General features: G+C 52.6%; 1 protein-coding gene and 1 non-coding gene across 2 annotated transcripts; both read left to right on the top strand.

Moving 5' to 3' along the window:
* The first annotated feature begins 1488 nt into the window (after positions 1–1488).
* CHRND (cholinergic receptor nicotinic delta subunit) lies at positions 1489–27506 on the top strand. Its single transcript, XM_078869377.1, has 12 exons — positions 1489–1696; positions 6655–6803; positions 7296–7340; positions 9378–9487; positions 10402–10557; positions 11758–11876; positions 14433–14633; positions 15451–15562; positions 16323–16437; positions 17611–17821; positions 25219–25343; positions 26077–27506. The coding sequence occupies exons 1-12, from the start codon at positions 1657–1659 to the stop codon at positions 26257–26259; spliced, it is 1566 nt and encodes a 521-aa protein (XP_078725503.1). The 5' UTR covers positions 1489–1656; the 3' UTR covers positions 26260–27506.
* Positions 8652–8724, top strand: TRNAR-UCG (transfer RNA arginine (anticodon UCG)). Its single transcript has one exon. It is a non-coding gene; the product is annotated as a tRNA-Arg (tRNA).
* Positions 27507–27889: the final 383 nt, after the last annotated feature.

Genomic DNA, 27889 nt, shown 5'->3' with positions numbered 1-27889 from the left:
TCCCTCACTCCCAACACCCACCCCTCACTCAACACTCACCCCATCGCTCTCAAATCTCTCCACTCACCCACCCCTCATTCCCAAACACTCCTCACCCACAGCTCACTTCCAACACTCACCCCTCACTCACCCCATCGCTCTCAAATCTCTCCACTCACCCACCCATCCCTCACTCCCAAACACTCATTCCTCACCCACCCCTCACTCCGAACACCCATCCCTCAATAAACACTCACCCCATCGCTCTCAAATATTTCCACTCACCCACCCACCCCTCACTCCCAAACACTCCTCACCCACACCTCACTCCCAAACACTCACCTCTTACCAACCCCTCCCAACCCTCACAACTCACCCACCCCGAACTCCCAACATTCACTTCTCAACGACCCCCAACTTCTAACGCTAACCCGTAAACCACCCTTCACTCCTGACCCCAAACCCAACCCGCTCACCCATCCGGCTCACTCACCCTTCACTCACCCCCCTCACGCATTTCACGCTCATCCCTTCACTCACCCCCACCCTAACTCTCCCCTCTTGTTAATCTCTCAATCACCGCACTCACTCATTCCTCATTCACCCTCCTATCTCACCTCCCCCCCCCCAATACTCATCCGTCACTCACACCCCTTACTCACTCCTCATTCTTCACTCACCCCCCCTCATTCATTCCTCACTCACCCGCACCCCCCTCGCAGCTGCTACGCTCTTGAGAGACGCGGGGAGCAACTGCATGGTGGTGGTGGCGGTGTCACAGAGACACGGATACAGAGACACTGAGACCAACAGACAGACGCACACAGATATCGAGACAGGCGCACTCACACAGAGTGAGTGGCACGGTGTTACAACTCGTGGGACAAAACTAGAGCGACACCGACACGCAGAGTGCCAACTTCGGAGGACGCAATCCTGGCGACTGGGAGACAACAGCCGCTCGGAGCCAGCGAGACGACCAACGAGACACAGACCGAGAGGCCCAGACACAACGCAAAGAGAGAAGCGACACAGAGAGAGAGACACCTTCCGTGGAGGAGAGGTGTGACACGGACACATCGATAGAGACGCACGTCGTCACACAGACAATTGGACACACAGTGTCGCAGCTACAGAGACAATAGACACTTGAGACACGGGGGGGGAGTACACGGAGACAAACAGAGACAATAATCGTGATGTTCTATTGTCAGACGCTGTCTTTCTGACAGACCTGTTCTTCACCTGAGGACGACTGCTTGCGTTGTGGCCGAAACGTCGTGAGAATTATTTTATTATGTTTTATTTTTTATTATTTTATTATTTCCATTCTACGTGACTTTACCGAAAGAACCAAGAAGAGGTTCTATTGTCTGTTGAGAACACCGATTGTAGATCCGATTGTGCCGTAATTTAAGCTCTGTCCGAGAACGTTGGTGAATTCCTGCCGATAAACGCGCTCGCCGTCACGTTTACATTTGGAGCCGTGCGAAGGGGAACGCGGTCCATGGTTTTGGAGTTCGTCGTCGCAGTCACACGGTGGAGCGGGTGTGGGGGGGTACTGATAGCGACGCATCGAGATACTGAGACGGAGGAGACAGAGAGAGAGACGCAGAAGTCGAGCCGAAGAGAGAAGGGGAGCGCAAGACGCAGAATACGCAGACGCGACCCTGCGCTATGGCGTGGGCTCCTCTGCTCCTGGCCGTCATCCTGATCGGTGAGAGGGCGAGGGAACGGAAGCGAGTCCGTGAGGTTGTGTGAGGGCGAGAGATATAGAGAGAGCGGTGGCGCAGTGGTTAGAGCGTTTCTCTACGAGCCCGGCGACCCGAGTTCGATTCGCGCTCACGGCCAACACCCGGTGACGATTATCTGAACCGGTCCTGGGCCTCCCCTAGGTCGACTTAGCCTCAAATGAGTACCTGATGCGGTGTGTAAACATCGCGTCGTGCTGGCCACCCACCCCCTCGTGTACCGCGCTGGCCTTCATTAGTTGCTCGCTAACAGCACTTGCCCCAACAGTCTGCTACAGGCTATACGGGGGATCTTTGTCTTTTTGGTGGCGCCGTGGTTAGAGCGCTGCGCTACGAACCCGGCGACAGAAAATTCGATTCCCGCCCACGGATGTCTAAACCAGTCCTGGCCCTCCTCCCCACGGCAGAGGCAGTGTCAAATGCGGTGTGTAGTAAACATCGTCACTCGGGAGACAAAGGCGGCCGCGAGTGATTGATGGCCACCCACCCCCTTTGTGTGCCATAATAGGTGCTCGACGAACAGCACTTGCCACGGCAATTTGTTAAGGCTATACGGGGGATCTTTGTCTTTAAGAGAGAGGTGTGTGTGTGTGAGCAATGTGTGTGTGTGTGAATGTGATCTTTGCGTGTGTTTGCGTGAGGTTGGAGCGCTACATATCCCAAAGCCCGCGCCCGTCTCAAGCCATCGGATGTTACAATCCCAACACATCGTCCCATTCACCCCCCACGCGCTGGTTAAAGTAAAGTGTCAAGCCAACGGTGGCAGCGGTCCCGTGGCCAGGCTTGGCGGCCCCCGCCATAGCAATGTGGAATGTTTTGTCCACCACTGCCTCTGGACTGGCAGTGGTTGATGTCAACATTTGACGCTGTGAATTTGTCGAATATCCCACCCAACACGACTGCAGCGACTTCCTACACGCACGTGTGGAGCCTCAGCTGGTTTGAGCCGCCTGCTCACGTCTCTCAACGGTGTCGTGTGTATGAACTGTATGTTGAACCTCTTTCGCACCGTACGAAGCCAAACGTTGGCCTCGTTCGCGAGATGTTAACTACCTCATCTGGTAGCCGAATGGCTCACAGGGCTATACCTAATAAATGAACTTGAACTTGTACACAGGAGGTCGTGGGTTCGTACCCGACCCTGACGTCTGTATATTTGGAGTTTGCGTGTCTCTCTCCGTGGTCACGTGGGTTTTTATCTCCGGGTCCTCCGGTTTTCCCTCCACATTTTAGTATCAACATGCGGTTAGAGTATTTGGCTGCTACAAATTTCTAGGTAATAAGCCACTTCGTTGAGCTATCATTGTTGGCCAGGTCGCTTCTGAAAAAACAAATCAATGTCGCTCAATGGGCCTTATACTCGGTTATATAAAAGTTTAGTTTTAGTTTAGGCGTGGGGCAGCGATGTGTGGCCAGACGATGGCATTGCTGAGTGTCACCTAACCCATCCTACCACTCCCCCTACACCTCGGATGCGAGGTGGGTGTTTTCTCCGGGTTCATCGGTTCCTTCCCACACAAAGCAAAAATAAAACCTCTGATTGCAAATGGAAATGTACAAACATCTAAATGCAGTAGCACAAGCCTGGACAATAAGTTTCGAGACACGGCGAGGCTTGCCTGGGTAAATTATTGCCAATTGGCATTGCTCCGGTAATCTAAATGTAAATTAATTCGATCGTTAGCTTCTAGCCTTCGCGTTTGTTTGCACTTTGTTAGTGTAGCGTAGAAGGTAGAAGCGCAGCCCTGAAATAGCCGGCTCCCGCCACTGCCGGCGGAAGGGCCCCCACCTACAGCGGGGCTCTTGACACGCCCTTCTCGAGGGGTATGTTTGGCCTACTCTTCCATGCTGGTCAGTCGTCTTGAAAGAGGTGGGGGGTACTCACACGTTGACCCCACCACGTACATTTATACTGCTGGAGGAGGGAGGTGGATATGTGTGGGGGGAGACGGATTTTCAGCTGCCGCGCCGAGAGGTCGAATCGGAAACCTCTTGATTACAAGTCCAATGCGCTAACCAGGGTTGCCGCAATATACACTTTACACGATGCGATACGATATTACGTTTCAGGAGATGACGATTATCGCAATAAATGTTTGTCGTAACGTTGCCCTGTAATGTAATTGCAATTTCGCATTTTATCGTCTTGTTTTCGTTCTTCCAGTAGGAACAAACAGAAACAATAATTCAAAGTCATTTCACTGCAATTCACGTCACATAAGTCTGCCCAAACATCTTATACAGGACAATCATTGCAACTCTGTGACCTGCAGTAACCCTTAGAGTGCACATGCAGGCAGTTACACAATAATATGGGACCTTGTTTTGCCAGTTGCAAAGTATGGAAAATACATCATCGTATAATCAGATTGACCATCTCTTTAAATCAATTCAAGTTTCCCGTAAGTTACCTGACTTCTGTGTGGCCACCCACACTCTGAACTCTGCCCGTCTCCCACCACCCCCGCCACTATGAACGCAGACGCTGCTCCGTGCAGCGGCGTAGAGGCCTTGATGTAGCCTCTACGCTGAACCCTCCCGATATTCATCTTGCCTGAACATTTGCACCCGTTATTCCATCATTTTCCTCTTTTGTCCCATTCTTTCTCTTAAACTAAACTAAAACTCAACGCAATTTTATTTGATCATGAAAAGCCCACTGAGCTATATGGATATTTTATCAGACTGGCCACAAATGATGGCTCAACGAAGTGCCTTGTCGTGTGGAATGTATAGCAGCCAAATACTCTAAACGCATGTCTCTAAATGTGGAGGGTAAAGCCGGAGGGCCCGGAGAAAAATCCACGCGACCACGGGGAGAGAGAGACACACAAACTCCAAATATACAGCAGCAGGCGTCATGGTCAAGATTGAACCCACACATCCTGTATACCAGGCGAGGTAGTTAACATATTTCTCTCTTGCCTGTCCCGTTACTTTTTATCTTTCCATGCATTGTATCAATGACTCTACTCTCCTTCCCGCTGTGTAGCCATGGGCACAAAGGTTGTTCGTGAAAATGAAGACATCATATGATCGCCACTACCGGAAATGACTCCAGAAAACCTTTTGCAAAGCGCCACTTTAATGGCGAAGAGCATTTTTTCATAAGCATCATTGCGAACTTTTTTGTCCTAAATATTTTGTAAGAAAACTGAACGATGAACAAAAAATTGCGAATAACAGCAATCACAACATGACGATATTTTGCTTAATAGACGATACCGATTACCGTGGATCTTATATCGTACAATTTATCATCTTATCGCAATATCGCGGCGAACACACCAGTGTGAATAAATCGACCACGGCAATATCCTGTGTGTTGTATTAATCTGGTATATATAAGACATGCATTGAGAAAATCCGATAAATCGTGTCTGTTGGCATTTAAATGTGATCGTTGTTTTCTGGATCTGCTCTTGTATTTGCTTTCTTTCCCAGGTGCCCTTGCCAGCGAGACTCGTAGTCTCAACGCGCTCGCTCTCTCACTCTCCTGGTTATAAATAGACATTGATGCTGTGCTCTTGCATTGACTCCCATTTGTGGAGGCGGCCGGATGGCTGTAAGGTTCGTGGAAGTCAGAGCTCTGAGTTGACAACAGCTGAGATCCTGAATTTGAATGCCCCTTTCAGCCACCGGGTGATTCAGCCACCAGAGTCGCAATTATAGTCGGTGATCGTTGACTGCACACACAAAACCCCCGATAACTTTACATCTACTTTGGTTTTGCACTTAATTTGGCCTCGATTGCAACTCTCATAATCACATTTCACACGACAAACACGAATCTAGTATAGCAGTAATTCTTGATTTGAAGCTTTCGTGACTGCAAGGATTCATATTCTTGGTTTTTTTCGGTAAAGTCACGTAGGTAAAAAAAAAATTAATAAAAGTAAAATAAAATAAAATCACGACGTGATTTTTTTTTTACTTGATACAGCGAGCGTGCTGTGACGGTTCCACCTGAAGACGGAGGCTTGTGTTGCCTCCGAAACGTCGTGATTTTTTTTTATTTTACTTGTATTAATTTAAATTTTTTACCTACGTGACTTTACCGAAAAAACCCAAGAATATAGCAGTAATGTACGTCTGAAAGATGACCACCTGAAGGGGTTTTTTTTCGAAGAGGCTCCGTTAATATACCTGCGTTGAACTTGTTTCGCACCGTACGTAGCCAAGCGAGATTGGCACGATTGTCTAACGTACTGTGCGAAACAAGTTCGACATCCAGCACGTATATACTGACGCACGAGGTCGCACTGCCCCGCAAGGTCTTCCAACACGACTCTGTGCCGCTTGACATGAGCGCTGATGGCATGATTGGTATCACATTTTAAGTGGGGGAAGGTGGGGGGAGGGAGGGGGGAAGATCAGATTTAAATATTTTTTTTTAGCAAATCTCCACTTTAATCGGTAATAGCTTTATATTTTTTCGTGAACTTCATAAGCATAGATGTGAACTTTTATTTCCTCAATGTTTCGTCATGAAATTGAACAATGAACAAACAATTACGAGCAATCACAACATGGCGAGTTTTGCTTAATAGACTATACTGATTAGCATTGACCTTCTATCGTACACCATATCATCGTATCGCCATATCGCAGCTAACACCCCACAGGCTAATCAATATACCACGGAAGTATCTTGTCTTTTATATGAATCTTGTATATATACAAAACACATGTATATATATATACAAGCGGTATGGGGGTGGGGGGGAAGACCATTATATACGCAGTTAAGAAGCTCAATCTTTCCGAGTGTCTCAGCCCGGGCACGCTTCAACGGAGGCTGCAGCAGCGCCGGTTTCATTCTCGAGTTCCGACACCGTCACGGCAATAACGTGAAACGACCATTGCCGTGTCCCACGTGCAGAAAACCATCATCCCTCGCCGCCCCTCCCGTTGTCCTTCCCAGGAGTGGGCGAGTCCTTGGCGGAAAACGAGGAGCAGCGACTCTACAACGACCTCTTCAAAAACTACAACCGCGACGTCCGTCCCACGCACGACAAGGACGTCCCCGTGGACATCTCCCTGGGGCTCTCGCTCTCCAACCTCATCTCTCTGGTGGGCGACGCCTCTCGCCCATGCTCTCACGCGTGTGTGAATATACCTCCATGGCATATCTAGATGCCCACACACATCACGACGACGATGAACGGTCGATACGATGTTACACGCACGGTGGCACGTGGCATAGTGTCGACAAGGCTCGATTTTTGCAACGTCTGGCAACAAAACACAAGCAGGCAGCGGCGTGTAGATCATTCTTTGGCACGTGTCGTGACGGGTACTGCAAGATCCGGGCCCTGTCCGTCCAGGGCTCGCCGAGCTGCATTGGCTTCAGGTTGACAAACAAATGCATTACAAGGTCACACTCATTGCACACAAAGTGCTTGCCACAAATTTTCCGCAAAATCTTGCTGATCTCTCACTATTCATGTACTACAAACACGTTGGCCACTATAAAAAAAAAATGTCAGGATGGGCCCTCCCTGTGTACACGGCCACGGTGGGAACTTCATCGGCGTTTTTCGATCGTTTGTGTTTTCATTTCAGAAAGAGGCCGATGAAACGCTTCTCACCAACGTGTGGATCGATCAAGTGAGTCGTCGCATCTTGATATCTCAATTTACTTCGGTTCCCAATTCCATCTTACCTATAAATGCAGTGGTTGGCACGAACGATGATGGGACAGCCAATAACAATAACCACTGCTTTATAAAGCGCCTTTCATTTCGAAGTATCTCAAAGCGCTGTGCGTAAAAATAAAACTACTCACAAGTAGATTTGAAGCTTTCGTGACTGCAGGAATCCATACTCTGTGGTTGTTTTGGTAAAGTCACGGAGGTATAAAATAAATGACGACGTTTCGATTACAACACAAGCAATCATCATCAGGTGGGAAAACCACAGCAAAAAATAAATTCAGCAAAAAAAATAATTATTGCTGTGGTTTTCCCACCTGATGATGATTGCTTGTGTTGCAATCGAAACGTCGTGATTTATTTTATTTGATACCTACGTGACTTTACCGAAAGAACCAAAGAGTGCTCACAAGTATCGATACAATTTAAGCATAAGTAGAAAGCTGATAATAACAATAGCAATGACTACTCTCGAAATTCCAATAAAATGAAGAACTATGATAAAAGTGAATAATAATCCCAGAGTAATACAATCATATAACCACCTTAGTTTTCAAATATTGAGCTACTGGGGAAAAGCCAATGGGTGCAGTCTTCGCCCGTAATATTCGACATTGTAATTTGTGAGATTCTTAATTCATCCAACTCCACCACGGGAAGGAGCCACCACATTGCATTGTTCACTACAGACACTGACAGAAGCAGTTGACGAAGCAGTGTCTGTCTCGATTTAAAGCTTTCGTGACTGCAGGGATTCATCTTCTTGGTTCTTTCGGTAAAGTCACGTAGAAGGGAAATAATAAAATAATAAAAAATAAACCATAATAAAATATTTTATTATGTTTCATTTTTTTATAACTTTATTATTTCCCTTCTACGTGACTTTACCGAAAGAACCAAGAAGACAGTGTCTGTCTGTGAATATTTTCCGACCCCACCGACCCCTTACCAGTGCCCTACCTTGTTACAGACCAATTCAGACAGTACTGGTTACCCCGTGCTCCTTGTAAATCTCAACGTTCATCCTGCAAAGTCCCATCACAGGGGAGAAAGTCAAACAAAAAGGCTCAATTTCCCTGTACAAGAATTCGGGTAAACCGTATGGATTGACAGGTATGCGTGCATGTGCCATGGATTGGCTGACTGAGATGAGTGGTAGATTGCAACAGTTTGGCTGTCAAATCAACCGGTCACGAATATTGTATCAGTGGCCGGTGAATGTCATGCTACGTTCTCCTTTGTCGGAGCATGATGCACTTCACGCACGGGCCGCGTGGCCTAATGGATAAGGCGTCTGACTTCGGATCAGAAGATTGCAGGTTCGAATCCTGCCGTGGTCGCTATTTTTTTTACCCCAATTCCCCCCGTATTGAAACGGCTGAACGCTGTATTTAGGGGCCGTCCATAAATGACGTCACGCGCACCTGGGGAGAGGGGGGGGTCAGACATTTGTGACGATGTGTGACGAGGGGGGGAGGGGGTTTGAGAAATGTGACTTCCCACCAAAATGCGCAAATTTAAATAAATATAGACAACACGTTCTATTTAATGAAATAGACTTTTTAATAAATCTTGATTTGAAGCTTTCGTGACTGCAGGAATCCATATTCTTTGGTTCTTTCGGTAAAGGCACGTAGGTAGAAAATAAAATAAATAAATGTTTTCTCCTACAACATCAGAGTGCAGCGCCACATTAAATACGCACTACAATGACAATAGTTTAAAGCGATTTGAAGCATGTTTTATTTTTTGGGGGCGGGGGGGGGCAGAGCTTTGTGACGTCATATTTGAGGGGGGGGGGGTCTGACTTATTGTGACGGGGGGAGGGGTCAAAAATTGTCCAAAATCGCGTGACGTCATTTATGGACGGCCCCTTCACCTGAAACTCAATTTCCCTCTAAATAATATGACCGTAAACTCTATGGGCTAACAGCCATACCCACCCACAACATCGCTACTTCATGGGCGCTCGCTGACTTTGTCCTCTGTGCAGACATGGACCGACTACCGGCTGAGTTGGGACCCCGAGGAATACGGCGGAATACTCGAACTCCGCGTTCCGCCCACTAAAGTGTGGCTGCCCGAAATCGTCTTGGAGAACAAGTAAGCGCGTCAGTTCGTGCGTGCGTGCGCGTTTGATGGCATTGCATGCCCTCGGTGTCTCTGTGTGTTGCGTGGCTGCTGATCTCGAGCACGTGTCTGCTTGTCGTCGTTCTTCGCATCGAGAAGACGCATCGTGAGCGGTGGCGCTCACGGTTAGCGCAGCGAAACCCGGTGGCCCAGAGGCTCAGGCCGATTCTCGCTCACGGCCAACACCGGTGACGATTATTTGAACCGCTCATCAGACTCAAATGAGTACCTGCTGATGGTAAAAAAAAAAAAAAAATCGCGATTGGGGAGACAAAGGCGGTCGGGCGTGGTGCTGGCTACCCACCTCCCCGCGTGCCGTATCGGCCTTCATAGGTGCTCGCTAACAGCACTTGCCTCTACAGTCTGTTACATACGTGCTACACGGGAGGGGGGGGGGGTCTTTGTGTACGATCAAATATGCTCACCGTCACGGCCCACGTGACGGAGTAAGGGGTCGTCCATAAATGACGTCACGCGATTTTGGACGATTTTTGACCCCCCCCCCCCTTCGTCACACGACGTCACAAAAAGTCAGACCCCCCTCTCAAATACGACGTCACAAAGCTCTGCCCCCCCATCCCAAAATAAAACATGCTTCAAATCGCTTTAAACTATTGTCATTGTAGTGCGTATTTAATGTGGCGCTGTACTCTGATGTTGTCGGAGAAAACATTTATTAAAAAGTCAATTTAATTAAGTAGAACGTGTTGTCTATATTTATTTAAAGTTGCGCATTTTGATGTGACGTCACATTTCTCACCTCCCCCCCTCCCTCGTCACACATCGTCACAAATTTCTGACCCCCCCCCCCTAGGTGCGTGACGTCATTTATGGACGCCCCCTAAGTCATAACCGAGTTGTCGCTGTTGTGTTGCGTGCGTGTGCAGTATCGATGGGCAGTACACGATGGCGCTGTACTGTAACGTGATACTGGACAGCAGCGGACTTGTGTACTGGCTGCCACCCGCCATCTACCGCAGCTATTGCTCCATCAGCGTCATCAACTACCCCTTCGACTGGCAGAACTGCACTCTGGTGTTCCGGTAACCGCCCACCTGCTTACCCACCCGCCCATCTACCACTTACCTATAGGGGGCCGTCCATAAATGACGTCACGCGATTTTGGACGAGTTTTGACCCCCTCGTCACACGGCGTCACAAAAAGTCAGATCCCCCCCATTCAAATCGCTTTAAACGATTGTCATTGTAGTGCGTATTTAATCTGGCGCTGCACTCTGATATTGTAGGAGAAAACATTTATTAAAAAGTATATTTAATTCAGTAGAACGTGTTTATATATTTTTTAAGTTGCGCATTTTTATGTGACGTCACATTTCTCAACCGCCCCCCCGAGTTACACATCGTCACAAATGTCTGACCCCCCCCCCCCCCAAGGTGCGTGACGTTATTTATGGATGGCCCCCTACCTACCAACACACCGGTTTACCTGTCTACCCTAAAGCCACCAAATGTGTCCAGTTTGGCCCGGGACATTCAACAAAAAATGTATTTTCCTAAATGTCCCAGGACTCGTGCGCGTGACGCACGGTGCGGGCAAGAGGTGGGCCTACCAGCTCACCGTATGTCTTGGTTGAGCCTCCCAGAAATGTGATAGCTTTAATTTTCCCACAATCCTGTCTGCCCACTTTCTCGTGTAACCACCACCCCTTGACAACCCACGTGCCTACAACCTGCCTGTATAACTCCCATCTATTCACGCACCCACCTATCTACACGCCTTCTAACCTGTCTATCTATTTTTCGATTTAAAGCTTTCGTGACTGCAGGGATTCATCTTCTTGGTTCTTTCGGTAAAGTAACGTAGAAGGGAAGTAATAAAATAATAAAAATAAAACATAATAAAATAATTCTCACGACGTTTCGGCTACAACGCAAGCAGCCGTCCTCAGGTGAAGAATGAAACACTACCATGCTTGGAGCGTATATTTAAGCTGGGTTGGAGGTGGAAGAAGAGCGCCCTGTCTATCTATCCCTGTTCCCGTTTGTTAAAAAAAATTCCTTTTTGATGGGTGTTGCTGCTGATAATGCTGTAGTTGCTGTGATAATGATGATGCTGTAGTTGCTGTGATAATGATGATGCTGTAGTTGCTGTGATAATGATGATGCAGTAGTTGCCGCCGCTGCTATCATTGATACTCTTGTTGCTGATGATTACACATTTCGACTGACCGTTATGATGACAATGATGATTGCTTTTCTGCTGCTACTGGTGTCCATCCCAGCTCGCTCACGTACAGCGCCCGTGAGATTAACATGCAGCTCAAGTTGGATCAGGATCAGGATCCCCCCAACAAGTTCTTTACCGTGGAGTGGATCGTGACCGATAAGGAGGCCTTCACGGGTAACACTCATACATACTCTGACACGTTCATCGTCTCTGCATTGCTCGACTTTCGGCGTTATCTGGTCTGACACTGGTGAGACTTGTCCATAAATAATTAATATTTAAAAAAAACTTTTAAAAAAACACGCTTTTATGAAATGTACTCGTAATGGAAGAACTCCACAACTCCAACAAGTGGCCCTGAAGCTTGCCAGAACGTAAGGGACCGTGGCCAATTACAGCCAACGTCAGTTGACCGTGGACAATTAGACCCAAGCCGAAACATAACATATACAAAAGAATGTTTAAAAATTTGTTTTTTTATCATAGAATATAGTATTGTCATCAGTATGAGATTAGTATACCAAGTTTGCAGTCGATACCACATTGGGAAGTGGGTTCAAATTGAGTTACACAATTTGAGGATACAACAACGACAACAACAGACAGAGTGAGTTAAAAAAAAGCGTGTAAAAAAGATGTCTCTGGTGTAGACCAATCAGTTTCAACAACAATGCGTATTATTATTAGAGCATGTTTGTTTGTATATTCACCATAAGTACGTGTGGTTAATGCAGACTTGATCTCTTGCAAAAGGTTTCTATTTGGTCTTTGCACATCTTAACACCTGTTTTATTACCAGAAAGGGTAGAATCTCTTCTTATTTTTCATACTTTGATACTGGAAAAAAGATCCCATGATATATTCAAGGGTATCATGGCATCATCTTCAGCAGCATCATCATCAGTAGCAGAATAATCAGCAGCAGCATAATCATTAGCAGCATCAGAAAGCCATTGTCGATTATTCGTATCAGCAGTAACAGGTTCGTCATCATCGTAAGACATATAATCATCATTCGCAGCAGAAGCTACAGAAACATCATCAGCATCGATAACAAGTATAACCCGTAAAAACTAAGTTTTTCACTATAAATCCTTTATATGCGTGGCGGCTAGAGTCCTCTCGTCCTCTGGCTTGAGATGGCTGCCACCTATGGGTCAGATGATTGCATGGCAGCATTAAGCCATTGGTAATTAAATATAATATTTTTGTCCTAAAAAGTGTAAAATTTTGGAGAAAAAAATTTCACGAACATTAATTGTCACGCACAACGAGTCTGTGTGGAAAATGTCAGCTCGATTGGATCACGGGAAGTGGGTTAAAAAACGACCGAAAGATTTGCACGGTCGTAAGCAAGCAAGCAAGCGCGCAAGTGAACTTAATATAAAGGATTTAAAAAAAGATCCTTTTCATTGCCGGAAGCAATATTATTATCATCATCAGGAGCAAAAGTTGCAATTTAATGATCGTGCAACTACAGAAACATCACCATTGTTATTGTCAGCAGCAGCAGATTTATCGTCATCTGCTTGTGGAGAATTGTCATCAGCGTCTGCATCAGCAGCAGTTGATCTTGTCATCATCATCACCCCGGCCAACTTCAATGGGTCACAGGTTGGGATGTGTTCCTGATTTTCACAGTACTGTAATCGGAATAAAAAAAAAATTAACCCGTAGAAACAAAGTTTTTCACTATAAATCCTTTATATGCGTGGCGGCTAGAGTCCTCTCGTCCTCTGGCTTGAGATGGCTGCCACCTATGGGTCAGATGATTGCCTGCCACCATTAAGCAATTGGTAATTAAATATTAAAAAAAAAATCCTAAAAAGTGTAAAAATTTTGAAAAAAAATTCACGAAAATTAATTGTCACGCACAACGAGTCTGTGTGCAAAATGTCAGCTCGATTGGATCACGGGAAGTGGGTTAAAAAACGACCGAAAGATTTGCACGGTCGTAAGCGTGCAAGCAAGCAAGCAAGTGAACTTAATATAAAGGATTTAAAAAACCAGACACAAAATGCCAGACGAACTGATGTCCCATAACATGACACTCAACATCCATAATACAGTTTTTTTTGGGTTAGATCGCGTAAATATAAATGTGTCGTTAAACCCGCCACCACCCGACACAGCCAATTAGAAAGGTTTGTCACGTCAACAGAACATGCCAATTCGTTACTAGTACACATTGGAGAGTAAGCCCACAACATTTACAATCTGTGGATTTACTCTCCAACACACCGGTGTGTTGTACTAGTAACGATTTACCATACCTCTCAACCCCTTACCAGTACCTACCTTATTACAGACCAATTCAGACCTTATTGGTCACCCCGTGACCCTTATAAATCTCAACGTTCATCCTACAAAGTCCCATCACAAGGGAGACACACAAATAGACACATTTTATTTGGCCGTATTCAAACGGCTGTACGACGTATGGACCTGAAAACTCAATTTCCCTGTACAAGAATACGGTTAAACCCGTATGGGTTGACACGGTATGCAGAGCGTGAAATCTTTTGTGGAATCTTTTATTGAAAAAGGGGTGGGGGGGGGGCACATAAAGCAAAGCATTGAAAAAAAAACCTAAATGATGAACGAAGCAAAGTGCCAACTATACCGAGCATCTTCCTGTTTTTTTCTGATCGTAAAAAAAAGACACGGTTTGCTGTTGGCGAGTCAATGCCCTCCCTTCCTTAAGCCCTCTCCTCCTCTGCATGTCCACAGAAAACGGCGAATGGGAGATTGTGCACCTGCCAGCCAAGAAGCACATTAACAAGGCCTTGTCCAAAGACGACACCAAGTACCAGAACATCACCTTCTACGTCATCATCCAACGCAAGCCGCTCTTTTACGTCATTAACATCATCATCCCCATGGTCATCATCAGCCTCATAGCCAGCCTGGCCTACTACCTCCCCTGCGACTGTGAGTTTCCACATGATGGCGGTGGCACTGGCGTGTGTGTGTGCATGTGTGCGATGCCGTATGTATGTGTGTATGTTGAACTTTCTTTCGCGCCGTACATAGCCAACCGTGCTAAACAGATGTGTGTGTGTGGGGGGCGGGCGAAGGACAACTAAACACAAAAAGCAGTTGTAATTAAATGAGTCTTCAATCTAGAATTAAAAGTGCATAACTCCCAGTGGTTTCTTCATATCATAAGAGCGTTCCAGACGCTCTGAGAGTGCACGATGCAGTGACCGTCTTTGTTCGACGACCAGCCAAAAGCCGCCGTGAGGATTACCGGAGTTGGCGTAATAGTTTATGCTCCATGGCAAGATCAGCAAGGTATTGTGGTTCATTTGTGGCGAGCACTTTGTGTGCTGGCCATCAACGGACTGCCCTATGGCCAGTCTGGGCCTGGTCCCAGGCCCCTATCAAGCCTAAGCTGGCCCTGCGTGTGCTCTAGAGCTGGGACATCCTTTTAGGTGATCGCTTACACTAGTGGTTTGATTCATCGGATAACATACAAATAATTGGGAGGTGCCGCTGGACGGGAGGTGATGAGCGGGATTTGGTGACGTCACGGCGATGGAATTGCGGTGACGCTAATGGTGGCAGTTTCAGCTGGGGATGATGCTGCTGATATTGCTGCTTCTGATGATGCCGCTGCTTCTGATGATGATGCTTCTGATGACAATGATGGAGGTTATGAAACGTATGATTGTAGCGATGAGGATGCTGCAGCTGACGTTAATCGTAGTGGTTGTATTGTTGTTGATGATGATGCTGGTGTGAGCAGGTGGGGAGAAGATGACTGTGTCCATCTCAGTGCTGCTCGCTCAGACCGTGTTCCTCTTCCTCGTGGCCCAGAAGCTCCCCGAGACCTCCCTCGAGGTCCCCATCATCGCCAAGTGAGGACACGCGGTGGTAGGGCGGGGGGGGATAGGAGTGGTGGTGGTCACTCACCCCCTTCGTGTGCCGTGCCGGCCTTCATAGCTGCTGCTCACTAGTTGCACTTGCCCCAACAGCCTGTTAAGGCTATAAGGGGGCGGGGGGTGGTCTTTGTCGTTGGTGGTGGGACAGCGATTGTTCAATGAAGTTGATGACGTTCATGTGGATGCTGCTTTCTCTACTGACGATGATGATAGTGATGACGATGATATAGATGGCGACCATGACAGTGATGATGATATAGATGCTTCTGTAAGAAGGAACACGGAGGCTCAACATAAGGTTTCTCTTTATTCACACGTGGATCTCCCAGACTCGGCCACCACCTTGTTCTCCCCCCCTCCCTGCCCCTCCTCCAACCTTCCCTGGCCTCTCCTCTCAACTAATCCCTCCTTGCCTCCTCTCCTCCCTCTGACAATGTCCCCATCCCCTGTCGATGTATGTGACAGCCCTGCTTATCTTATGCTATTTTGCTAAGGGTGCTTACACCACCCTTACACTTCTAATGATGGTAATTCAGGTCATAGGAATTGTGATTGTACGACGACGATGACAATGGTGGTTGTAAAGTCGACGATGGAAGTGGTTGTACGGACAGTGGCTGTACGGTAATGAATATGACAGCAATGCTCACGGTGCTGCCACTTCTACCGATGACGGCCATTGTGATGATGACACGAACGATCTACGGCGGCCATTTTGATGACGGTGTGGCCCCAGGTACCTGATGTTCATAATGGTGCTCGTCACCATGGTGGTGCTGAGCTCCGTCGTGGTGCTCAACCTTCACCACCGCTCGCCCAGCACACACCACCTCCAGCCCTGGATGCGCAAGGTGAGGCCATCACCACCGCCGCCTCCATCCACACCATCACCACGGCGTCCACCAATGACACGTGAACGTCCAGGGGCACCACCTCTTGCCAGGCCCTGACTGCTGATGGGCCAGTCTATGGGGCAAATGCCCGATGGGCCGGTCCATTCCAAGGGCCAGTCTTTTATTAATTACATTAATAGTTTTTTTAAATTCTAATAGGGTTTTTCCCCTTTTTTCTGGCAACAAAACTGACACCTTTTGCAAGGAATCATGCTTACATTAACCACAATACCTGCAGTCAAATGCAAACAAAAAACAATACTCTGATAATTTATGCATTGTCTTTGAAACTGATTGGTCCACACCATACTTATAATGTGTACGCTTCGTTGCTTATTTACGCTCTCAGGTGGCATTAAGTCCCCGTATATCTGGTGGCCCCGAAGATTCTTCCTTACCGGTCCATTTGTGTTTGTTGGACCCAGCCTAAATGGGCCAATGAGATCGCGCAGCAAAGTCACGCAAACACATCACCACATCGCAAACCTAGCGACTATTACTACACAGTTTGTCTCACAACCCATTAAAACGAATACATAATTGCCTATAGCACGACTTTGTGGCCGGGATGTTTACAAATGGCTGGGCAGATTTTTTAAAAATTTCCATTCCGTCACTGCCTCTTGCCTTTGTAAAACCCGGGACAAGACAATGGGGTGACAACTGCGGTGGTAGGTAGGTCTGGTTTGCGATATTTTGCAGGATCGGGGGGGGGGGGGGGTGCGATTTGTCGATGGAAAACAAATTGCACTCTACTCTTTACTTTCGTTGACCACTGGTGCTCATAGGCGGAGTTTGACTTCTATATTTGGGGGGGGGGGGGGGGGGAGGAGCAGGGGTTCGCTTTGTCCCTCACATTAGGAATCGCGGGTGCATATAATGAATATATTTTTTATCTTTCTTGTAAATGACTGAAAGTAAATTGATAAAGGCGTCCAGTTTGGGCGGGGTTTGCCCGCCCCCCCCTCAAACTCTACCTCGTGAAGGTGGGAAACCCCTCCACCCCTACGAGCCAAACCAAGACGTTTGGCAAATTGTCACGGTTAGCGGGGTGGTAGTGAGGGGGGGGGGGTCGTCGTCTTTCGCTTGCTTATGGCCTCACCACCAACACCACCGTCGCCGTGCCGCCAGGTTTTCCTGGAGCGCCTCCCGCAGATACTGCACATGTCACAGCCCGAGGACTCGCCGGACTCGGGCGCACCGGGGCTGGGGCCCCGCAGGCGCAGCTCGCTGGGCCTCATCGCCACGGCGGAGGAGTACGTGCACGTGAAGGCGCGCAGCGAGCTCATGTTCGAGCGCATGAGCGAGCGGCACGGCCTCGTCACGCGCCGCACACCCGCCGGTACTACTTTCGCGCCGCCAGCGTGCCCCTCTCCGTTATCGCCCTTGTCGCCTAGTGTGATCTGCCCGCTGCTGGATTAGCACGCTTGGCTGCGTACGTTGCGAAAGAAGATCAGCGTACGTTCAACCAAACGTACATGCGTGCACATACGAGGGCCTGCCTATGCCGTGTCCGTCTCTCCAACGGTTCTGCGTCCACCTGGCGCCTGCGTGCGGGCTGAATCCGTCGTCTTTACCGGACTCCGCGGTGTTCATGATTTGATATACGGCACCATGTCAGTGCACTGCTGAATGAGGGTTATTCGAGTTCGCTGGTCAGTGCCGGTTGATTGGAACGGAACCGGAAGAAAAACGAAATGGTGTACACTACGTCATCGGAATGGGAAAGGGTTAATTGCCGCTCGGGAGGGGCCGGGGGGGATCTGCGAGCGCCCTCCGTCTCTCTGTCTACATGTGTACACAATCGGTGTGTGTGGTGTGGGGTGTGTGCATGCGTGTGCATGGTGCGGTGTGTGCGCTGTGTGTGCGCTGTGTGTGCGGGGTGTGTGCGGTGTGTGCGGTGTGTGAGGTGTGTGCGGTGTGTGTGCTGTGTGAGGTGTGTGTGCGGGGTGTGTGCGGGGTGTGTGCTGTGTGTGCGGTGTGTGAGGTGTGTGCGGTGTGTGCGCTGTGTGAGGTGTGTGTGCTGTGTGCTGTGTGAGGTGTGTGTGCGGGGTGTGTGCGGGGTGTGTGCTGTGTGTGCGGTGTGTGAGGTGTGTGCGGTGTGTGTGCTGTGTGAGGTGTGTGTGCGAGGTGTGTGCGGGGTGTGTGCGGTGTGTGCGGTGTGTGAGGTGTGTGCGGTGTGTGCGCTGTGTGAGGTGTGTGCGGTGTGTGTGCTGTGTGAGGTGTGTGTGCTGTGTGCGCTGTGTGTGCTGTGTGCGCTGTGTGTGCTGTGTGCGGTGTGTGTGCTGTGTGCGCTGTGTGTGCGGGGTGTGCGCGGTGTGTGCGGTGTGTGTGCTGTGTGCGCTGTGTGTGCGGGGTGTGTGTGGTGTGTGCGCTGTGTGTGCTGTGTGCGGTGTGTGTGCTGTGTGCGCTGTGTGTGCGGGGTGTGCGCGGTGTGTGCGGTGTGTGTGCTGTGTGCGCTGTGTGTGCGGGGTGTGTGTGGTGTGTGCGCTGTGTGTGCTGTGTGCGGTGTGTGTGCGGTGTGTGTGCTGTGTGCGCTGTGTGTGCGGGGTGTGCGGGGTGTGTGCGCTGTGTGTGCGGGGTGTGCGCGGTGTGTGCGGTGTGTGTGCGGGGTGTGTGTGGTGTGTGCGGTGTGTGTGCGGGGTGTGCGCGGTGTGTGCGGTGTGTGTGCTGTGTGCGCTGTGTGTGCGGGGTGTGCGCGGTGTGTGCGCTGTGTGTGCGGGGTGTGCGCGGTGTGTGCGGTGTGTGTGCTGTGTGCGCTGTGTGTGCGGGGTGTGTGTGGTGTGTGCGCTGTGTGTGCTGTGTGCGGTGTGTGTGCGGTGTGTGTGCTGTGTGCGCTGTGTGTGCGGGGTGTGCGCGGTGTGTGCGGTGTGTGTGCGGGGTGTGCGCGGTGTGTGCGGTGTGTGCGCTGTGTGCGCTGTGTGTGCGCGGTGTGTGCGGTGTGTGTGCTGTGTGTGCGGGGTGTGCGCGCTGTGTGCGCTGTGTGTGCGGGGTGTGCGCGGTGTGTGCGGTGTGTGTGCTGTGTGCGCTGTGTGTGCGGGGTGTGTGTGGTGTGTGCGCTGTGTGTGCTGTGTGCGGTGTGTGTGCGGTGTGTGTGCTGTGTGCGGTGTGTGTGCGGTGTGTGCGCTGTGTGCGCTGTGTGTGCGGTGTGTGTGCGGTGTGTGTGCTGTGTGCGCTGTGTGTGCGGGGTGTGTGTGCTGTGTGCGGTGTGTGCGCTGTGTGCGCTGTGTGTGCGGGGTGTGTGCGGGGTGTGCGCGGTGTGTGCGGTGTGTGTGCTGTGTGTGCGGGGTGTGCGCGCTGTGTGCGCTGTGTGTGCGGGGTGTGCGCGGTGTGTGTGGTGTGTGCGCTGTGTGTGCTGTGTGCGGTGTGTGTGCGGTGTGTGTGCTGTGTGCGCTGTGTGTGCGGGGTGTGCGCGGTGTGTGCGGTGTGTGTGCGGGGTGTGCGCGGTGTGTGCGGTGTGTGCGCTGTGTGCGCTGTGTGTGCGCGGTGTGTGCGGTGTGTGTGCTGTGTGTGCGGGGTGTGCGCGCTGTGTGCGCTGTGTGTGCGGGGTGTGCGCGGTGTGTGCGGTGTGTGTGCTGTGTGCGCTGTGTGTGCGGGGTGTGTGTGGTGTGTGCGCTGTGTGTGCTGTGTGCGGTGTGTGTGCGGTGTGTGTGCTGTGTGCGGTGTGTGTGCGGTGTGTGCGCTGTGTGCGCTGTGTGTGCGGTGTGTGTGCGGTGTGTGTGCTGTGTGCGCTGTGTGTGCGGGGTGTGTGTGCTGTGTGCGGTGTGTGCGCTGTGTGCGCTGTGTGTGCGGGGTGTGTGCGGGGTGTGCGCGGTGTGTGCGCTGTGTGTGCGGGGTGTGTGCGGGGTGTGTGCGGGGTGTGTGCGGTGTGTGTGCGGGGTGTGTGCGGGGTGTGTGCGGGGTGTGTGCGCTGTGTGTGCGGGGTGTGTGCGGGGTGTGTGCGGGGTGTGTGCGCTGTGTGTGCGGGGTGTGTGCGGGGTGTGTGCGCTGTGTGCGCTGTGTGTGCGGGGTGTGTGCGGGGTGTGTGCGGTGTGTGTGCTGTGTGTGCGGGGTGTGCGCGCTGTGTGCGCTGTGTGTGCGGGGTGTGCGCGGTGTGCGCGGTGTGTGCGGTGTGTGTGCTGTGTGCGCTGTGTGTGCGGGGTGTGTGTGGTGTGTGCGCTGTGTGTGCTGTGTGCGGTGTGTGTGCGGTGTGTGCGCTGTGTGCGCTGTGTGTGCGGGGTGTGTGCGGGGTGTGCGGGGTGTGTGTGCTGTGTGCGGGGTGTGTGCGCTGTGTGCGCTGTGTGTGCGGGGTGTGCGCGGTGTGTGCGGTGTGTGCGCTGTGTGCGCTGTGTGTGCGGGGTGTGTGCGCTGTGTGTGCGGGGTGTGTGCGGTGTGTGCGCTGTGTGTGCGGGGTGTGTGCGGTGTGTGCGCTGTGTGTGCTGTGTGCGCTGTGTGCGGTGTGTGCGCTGTGTGTGCGGGGTGTGTGCGCTGTGTGTGCTGTGTGCGCTGTGTGCGGTGTGTGCGCTGTGTGTGCGGGGTGTGTGCGGTGTGTGCGCTGTGTGTGCTGTGTGCGCTGTGTGCGGGGTGTGCGCTGTGTGCGCTGTGTGTGCGGGGTGTGCGCTGTGTGTGCGCTGTGTGCGCTGTGTGTGCGCGGTGTGCGCTGTGTGCGCTGTGTGTGCGGGGTGTGTGCGGGGTGTGTGCGCTGTGTGCGCTGTGTGTGCGCGGTGTGCGCTGTGTGCGCTGTGTGTGCGGGGTGTGTGCGCTGTGTGCGCTGTGTGCGCTGTGTGTGTGGTGTGTGCGCTGTGTGTGCGCTGTGTGTGCGCGGTGTGTGCGGTGTGTGCGCTGTGTGCGCTGTGTGTGCGGGGTGTGTGCGCTGTGTGTGCGCTGTGTGTGCGCGGTGTGTGCGGTGTGTGCGCTGTGTGTGCGGTGTGTGCGCTGTGTGCGGGGTGTGTGCGCTGTGTGTGCGGGGTGTGTGCGCTGTGTGTGCGGTGTGTGCGCTGTGTGTGCGGTGTGTGCGCTGTGTGTGCGGGGTGTGTGCGCTGTGTGTGCTGTGTGTGCGCTGTGTGTGCGGGGTGTGTGCGGTGTGTGCGCTGTGTGTGCGCTGTGTGTGCGGGGTGTGTGCGGTGTGTGCGCTGTGTGCGCTGTGTGTGCGGGGTGTGTGCGGTGTGTGCGCTGTGTGTGCGGGGTGTGTGCGGTGTGTGCGCTGTGTGTGCGCTGTGTGTGCGGGGTGTGTGCGGTGTGTGTGCTGTGTGCGCTGTGTGTGCGGGGTGTGTGCGCTGTGTGCGCTGTGTGTGCGGGGTGTGCGCGGTGTGTGCGCTGTGTGCGCTGTGTGTGCGGGGTGTGTGCGGTGTGTGCGCTGTGTGTGCGCTGTGTGTGCGGGGTGTGTGCGCTGTGTGCGCTGTGTGTGCGGGGTGTGCGCGGTGTGTGCTGTGTGCGCTGTGTGTGCGGGGTGTGTGCTGTGTGCGGTGTGTGCGCTGTGTGTGCGGGGTGTGTGCGGTGTGTGCGCTGTGTGTGCGCTGTGTGTGCGCTGTGTGCGCTGTGTGTGCGGGGTGTGTGCGGTGTGTGCGCTGTGTGTGCGGGGTGTGTGCGCTGTGTGCGCTGTGTGTGCGGGGTGTGTGCGCTGTGTGCGCTGTGTGTGCGGGGTGTGCGCGGTGTGTGCGCTGTGTGTGCGGGGTGTGTGCGGTGTGTGCGCTGTGTGTGCGCTGTGTGTGCGGGGTGTGTGCGCTGTGTGCGCTGTGTGTGCGGGGTGTGTGCGGTGTGTGCGCTGTGTGTGCGCTGTGTGTGCGGGGTGTGTGCGCTGTGTGCGCTGTGTGTGCGGGGTGTGTGTGGTGTGTGCGCTGTGTGTGCGGGGTGTGTGCGCTGTGTGCGGGGTGTGTGCGCTGTGTGCGCTGTGTGCGGTGTGTGCGCTGTGTGTGCGGGGTGTGTGCGGTGTGTGCGCTGTGTGTGCGGGGTGTGTGCGCTGTGTGCGCTGTGTGCGCTGTGTGTGCGGGGTGTGTGCGGTGTGTGCGCTGTGTGTGCGGGGTGTGTGTGGTGTGTGTGCGGGGTGTGTGCGCTGTGTGCGCTGTGTGTGCGGGGTGTGTGCGGTGTGTGTGCTGTGTGCGCTGTGTGCGCTGTGTGCGGTGTGTGCGCTGTGTGTGCGGGGTGTGTGCGCTGTGTGTGCGCTGTGTGCGCTGTGTGCGCTGTGTGCGCTGTGTGCGGTGTGTGCGCTGTGTGTGCGGGGTGTGTGCGCTGTGTGCGGTGTGTGCGCTGTGTGTGCGGGGTGTGTGCGCTGTGTGTGGTGTGTGCGCTGTGTGTGCGGGGTGTGTGTGGTGTGTGCGGGGTGTGTGTGGTGTGTGCGGGGTGTGTGCGCTGTGTGTGCTGTGTGTGCGGTGTGTGTGCGGGGTGTGTGTGGTGTGTGCGCTGTGTGTGCGGGGTGTGTGCGCTGTGTGAGGTGTGTGCGCTGTGTGTGCGGTGTGTGTGCTGTGTGCGGTGTGTGCGCTGTGTGCGCTGTGTGTGCGGGGTGTGTGAGGTGTGTGCGGTGTGTGCGGTGTGTGTGCGGGGTGTGTGTGGTGTGTGCGGTGTGTGCGGTGTGTGCGCTGTGTGTGCTGTGTGTGCGGTGTGTGTGCGGGGTGTGTGTGGTGTGTGCGGTGTGTGTGCGGGGTGTGTGCGCTGTGTGCGGTGTGTGTGCGGGGTGTGTGTGGTGTGTGCGGTGTGTGTGCGGGGTGTGTGCGCTGTGTGCGGTGTGTGCGCTGTGTGTGCGCTGTGTGCGCTGTGTGCGCTGTGTGTGCGGGGTGTGTGCGCTGTGTGTGTGCGCTGTGTGCGCTGTGTGTGCGCTGTGTGCGCTGTGTGTGCGGGGTGTGTGCGGTGTGTGCGCTGTGTGTGCGGGGTGTGTGCTGTGTGCGCTGTGTGTGCGCTGTGTGTGCGGGGTGTGTGCGCTGTGTGTGCGGGGTGTGTGCGCTGTGTGCGCTGTGTGTGCGGGGTGTGTGCTGTGTGCGCTGTGTGTGCGGGGTGTGTGCGGTGTGTGCGCTGTGTGTGCGGGGTGTGTGCGGTGTGTGCGCTGTGTGTGCGCTGTGTGTGCGCTGTGTGCGCTGTGTGTGCGGGGTGTGTGCGGTGTGTGCGCTGTGTGTGCGGGGTGTGTGCGCTGTGTGCGCTGTGTGTGCGGGGTGTGTGCTGTGTGCGCTGTGTGTGCGGGGTGTGTGCGCTGTGTGCGCTGTGTGTGCGGGGTGTGTGCGGTGTGTGCGCTGTGTGTGCGCTGTGTGTGCGCTGTGTGCGCTGTGTGTGCGGGGTGTGTGCGGTGTGTGCGCTGTGTGTGCGCTGTGTGTGCGCTGTGTGCGCTGTGTGTGCGGGGTGTGTGCGGTGTGTGCGCTGTGTGTGCGGGGTGTGTGCGCTGTGTGCGCTGTGTGTGCGGGGTGTGTGCGCTGTGTGCGCTGTGTGTGCGGGGTGTGCGCGGTGTGTGCGCTGTGTGTGCGGGGTGTGTGCGGTGTGTGCGCTGTGTGTGCGCTGTGTGTGCGGGGTGTGTGCGCTGTGTGCGCTGTGTGTGCGGGGTGTGTGCGGTGTGTGCGCTGTGTGTGCGCTGTGTGTGCGGGGTGTGTGCGCTGTGTGCGCTGTGTGTGCGGGGTGTGTGTGGTGTGTGCGCTGTGTGTGCGGGGTGTGTGCGCTGTGTGCGGGGTGTGTGCGCTGTGTGCGCTGTGTGCGGTGTGTGCGCTGTGTGTGCGGGGTGTGTGCGGTGTGTGCGCTGTGTGTGCGGGGTGTGTGCGCTGTGTGCGCTGTGTGCGCTGTGTGTGCGGGGTGTGTGCGGTGTGTGCGCTGTGTGTGCGGGGTGTGTGTGGTGTGTGTGCGGGGTGTGTGCGCTGTGTGCGCTGTGTGCGCTGTGTGCGGTGTGTGCGCTGTGTGTGCGGGGTGTGTGCGCTGTGTGTGCGCTGTGTGCGCTGTGTGCGCTGTGTGCGCTGTGTGCGGTGTGTGCGCTGTGTGTGCGGGGTGTGTGCGCTGTGTGCGGTGTGTGCGCTGTGTGTGCGGGGTGTGTGCGCTGTGTGTGGTGTGTGCGCTGTGTGTGCGGGGTGTGTGTGGTGTGTGCGGGGTGTGTGTGGTGTGTGCGGGGTGTGTGCGCTGTGTGTGCTGTGTGTGCGGTGTGTGTGCGGGGTGTGTGTGGTGTGTGCGCTGTGTGTGCGGGGTGTGTGCGCTGTGTGAGGTGTGTGCGCTGTGTGTGCGGTGTGTGTGCTGTGTGCGGTGTGTGCGCTGTGTGCGCTGTGTGTGCGGGGTGTGTGAGGTGTGTGCGGTGTGTGCGGTGTGTGTGCGGGGTGTGTGTGGTGTGTGCGGTGTGTGCGGTGTGTGCGCTGTGTGTGCTGTGTGTGCGGTGTGTGTGCGGGGTGTGTGTGGTGTGTGCGGTGTGTGTGCGGGGTGTGTGCGCTGTGTGCGGTGTGTGTGCGGGGTGTGTGTGGTGTGTGCGGTGTGTGTGCGGGGTGTGTGCGCTGTGTGCGGTGTGTGCGCTGTGTGAGGTGTGTGCGCTGTGTGCGCTGTGTGTGCGGGGTGTGTGAGGTGTGTGCGCTGTGTGCGGTGTGTGTGCGGGGTGTGTGTGGTGTGTGCGGTGTGTGCGGTGTGTGCGCTGTGTGTGCTGTGTGTGCGGTGTGTGTGCGGGGTGTGTGTGGTGTGTGCGGGGTGTGTGTGGTGTGTGCGGTGTGTGCGCTGTGTGAGGTGTGTGCGCTGTGTGTGCGGGGTGTGTGCGGTGTGTGCGGTGTGTGTGCTGTGTGCGCTGTGTGCGGTGCATGTGGTGCGTGTGCTCAGTGCGTCAGGTGGTGGCGGACGGCGTGGAGCAGCAGGCTGAGCTGCTGCTGCAGATGCTGAGGCCCGCTGTGCAGGGTGCCCTCGTCATCGCCCAGCACACGCGCGACAAAAACCTGCACGGAGAGGTGGGCGACCTCCTCGACCCCCCCAAACCGCACTCATGCTGCTGCTGATGCTGGTTTTACTAAGTCTGCTCACTACTGTGCTGCTGCTCTTGCTGCTCGTCCTGCTGCTGTTACTGCTTCATGCTACCGTGATTGACGCTACTGCCGACGTGTTGCTTATGCATCTACTGCTGCTACTCAATGTACTACTGCTGCGACTGCTGATGCGTCTACTTTGCTATTCTCGTCAAGGAGCATAAATCATCATCACGCGAACTCCGGTTATCCTCACGGCGACTTTTGGCTAGCCATCGGAACAAAGACGGTCACCGCATCGGTCGCATTCATTTGTGCTTCTGCGGCCGTCTGGAACGCTCTTCGTTCCGATATTAGGAAGCCTTTGGGAGCTATGAAGTTTTAAATCTAGATTGAAAACTCATTTCTTGAGAACTGCTTTTTGTGTTCAGTTTGTTGTCCTTCCCCCCGCACCTCCTATTAGCACAGATGGCTAAGTGCGGTGCGAAAGACGTTCAACATACATACCGCTTGTGATACTACTGCTTCGACTGCTGATGCTTCTACTGCAGCTTGTAGCACTACTGCTGCCCGTGCTGTTGTCGGTGCGGCTCACATTACTTATGCTGCTCCTGCTGCCGCTATTGCTGCTGCTTCTACTCCTGCCGCTGACTTCTACTGCTGCTGCCCGCGTCCGTGTCGATGCTGATGCCGATTCCGTCGTTGCCGCCGGCGACAGGAGAAGGAGGCGTGGAACCGGGTGGCGCGCACGCTGGACCGCCTGTGCCTCTTCGTGGTGGGGCCCGTCATGGTGCTGGGCACCATCACCATCTTCCTGAGCAGCACCCTGAACCGCTCGCCGGCCGTACCCTTCGAGGGCGAGACGTTCAACTACACGCCTGCGCAGCGCCGCTACATCTAGCGGCCGTCATCGTCATCGCCGGCGGTGCCTGGCGGCCAGTCACGGCCGGGCAGGAGGGCAGTCTCACGGAGACCGTGATGCATGGAGGGAAATTTCACGGTAATCGTGGTTGACGGTCGATCCCAAGGCAGACCGCGTGCGCAGTGAGCGACCGTGGCTCCGCTTGGGAATTCGCAATTTATCGTCGTCCCGTGTCCCCAGGTACACATAGCCTTGTTCTGTTACGTTTTGTTGCTTGTGGTTTTTGGACAATCGAGGGCTATGCTCACCAACCAAGGTATATATATGGTTAACAAAAGCAAAAAACTTGGCACGGAAGCCGTTGGCCACAATTTCCTTGGTGGATCATGGCCTAAACTACAGCAACGATACCGATGAGATGGTAAAAAAAAATAGACGAAAGAGAATCGGAGATTGGCTCGACGATGAATTGAATAGTTACAGGAGAGCGTCGTTCTGCGGCCGCTCGAGGTCATGATCAGCTCATGGAGTTGTCAGGGGTAACTTGAAAGGTAGTCAGTCCTTCGACATCACGTTCTGACACGGGGAGGAATACAGTACGATGTGACATTCTTAAGTAATGAGTGAGAGATGGATGGATCATGTAACACTAGCAAATGTTTTTTTCCCGCTTGCATTTAATTAATCGTATTTAATTAGGAAGCTGCCAGGGCAAAACGCATTTGCAAATCTGCAAATGGTCCTTTTTGCTCTGGTTTGCGTCTCTAGGATTTGGGCAACGCTTTGATCTATTTAGTTGTTTTTTAATTAATTAAGTCTGTAATAGAAACCCAACGTCATACCAAAGCTGACTTCATATTGGATGATCGTGCCTGCACCGCCCTCCCCTCCCCCGCTCCCCCACGCCGTTACATACAGACGGACGGACGCACAGAGGTAATGTATCAAACACCCTTAAAGTTAGTTGGAAAGTGTGGAAAAAAACAAGAGTGAGGAGAGTGTTTGTCCTTCGTAATCACATTTGCTCGGGTCCCCCCCAACCCCCACCCCGTTCCCACCTGTGCATCTCCGCTTGGCTGAGCACTCAGTGTTTGTGTTGCTGTCATTGATTCACGTGGCGTTTCAATAAGAAAACTCAAACATCAACAAGAGCTGCCACTTTTCTCACCGCTCTCTTGAGCTCTCTCGCCGCCTCTCCTCTCTCTCTCTCCATCTCTCTCAGCATCTCACGCATCCCGGCATGTGAACTAAGCTACAAGGTTTAAAAAAAAAATGTTTAACCAGGTAAGCTGAGCTAAATAGCTCTTTTTCAGAAGCGAACTGACCAAAAATCATATCTCAACGAAGTGGCTTATCATGTCGAAATGTATAGCAGCCAAATACCTATAAACACACTTCCTTCCTGAATGTGGAGAGAAAAACTGGAGGACCCAGAAAAAATCCACACGACCACGCGGAGAGTGAACATGCAAACTCTGATTATACAGTCGTCGGGATCGAACAAAAAAAATCCTGCATACCAGGCGAAGTACTGAACATCTCACCACCGTGGCACCCCTGCTACAATATGTTTATACTCTTAGGTTTTTTCGGTAAAGTCACGTAGGTAAAAGAAAAAAGAATAGTAGATATGTATTTATTTATTATTATTCCATTTATTATTATTTTA

The sequence above is a fragment of the Lampetra fluviatilis genome, chromosome 27, assembly GCF_964198595.1.
Source record: "Lampetra fluviatilis chromosome 27, kcLamFluv1.1, whole genome shotgun sequence".
Classification (NCBI taxonomy): Eukaryota; Metazoa; Chordata; class Hyperoartia; order Petromyzontiformes; family Petromyzontidae; genus Lampetra; species Lampetra fluviatilis.
Note: the sequence above shows the minus strand (reverse complement) of the source record. Positions and strands in the feature narration are given on the sequence as shown.

Coding starts and splice junctions, on each gene's coding strand:
- CHRND (XM_078869377.1), top strand. CDS start 1,657: ATGGCGTGGGCTCCTCTGCTCCTGGCCGTCATCCTGATCG. Junction 7,341..9,377: donor CCAACGTGTGGATCGATCAA/GTGAGTCGTCGC, acceptor TCCTCTGTGCAG/ACATGGACCGACTACCGGCT. Junction 10,558..11,757: donor AACTGCACTCTGGTGTTCCG/GTAACCGCCCAC, acceptor TGTCCATCCCAG/CTCGCTCACGTACAGCGCCC.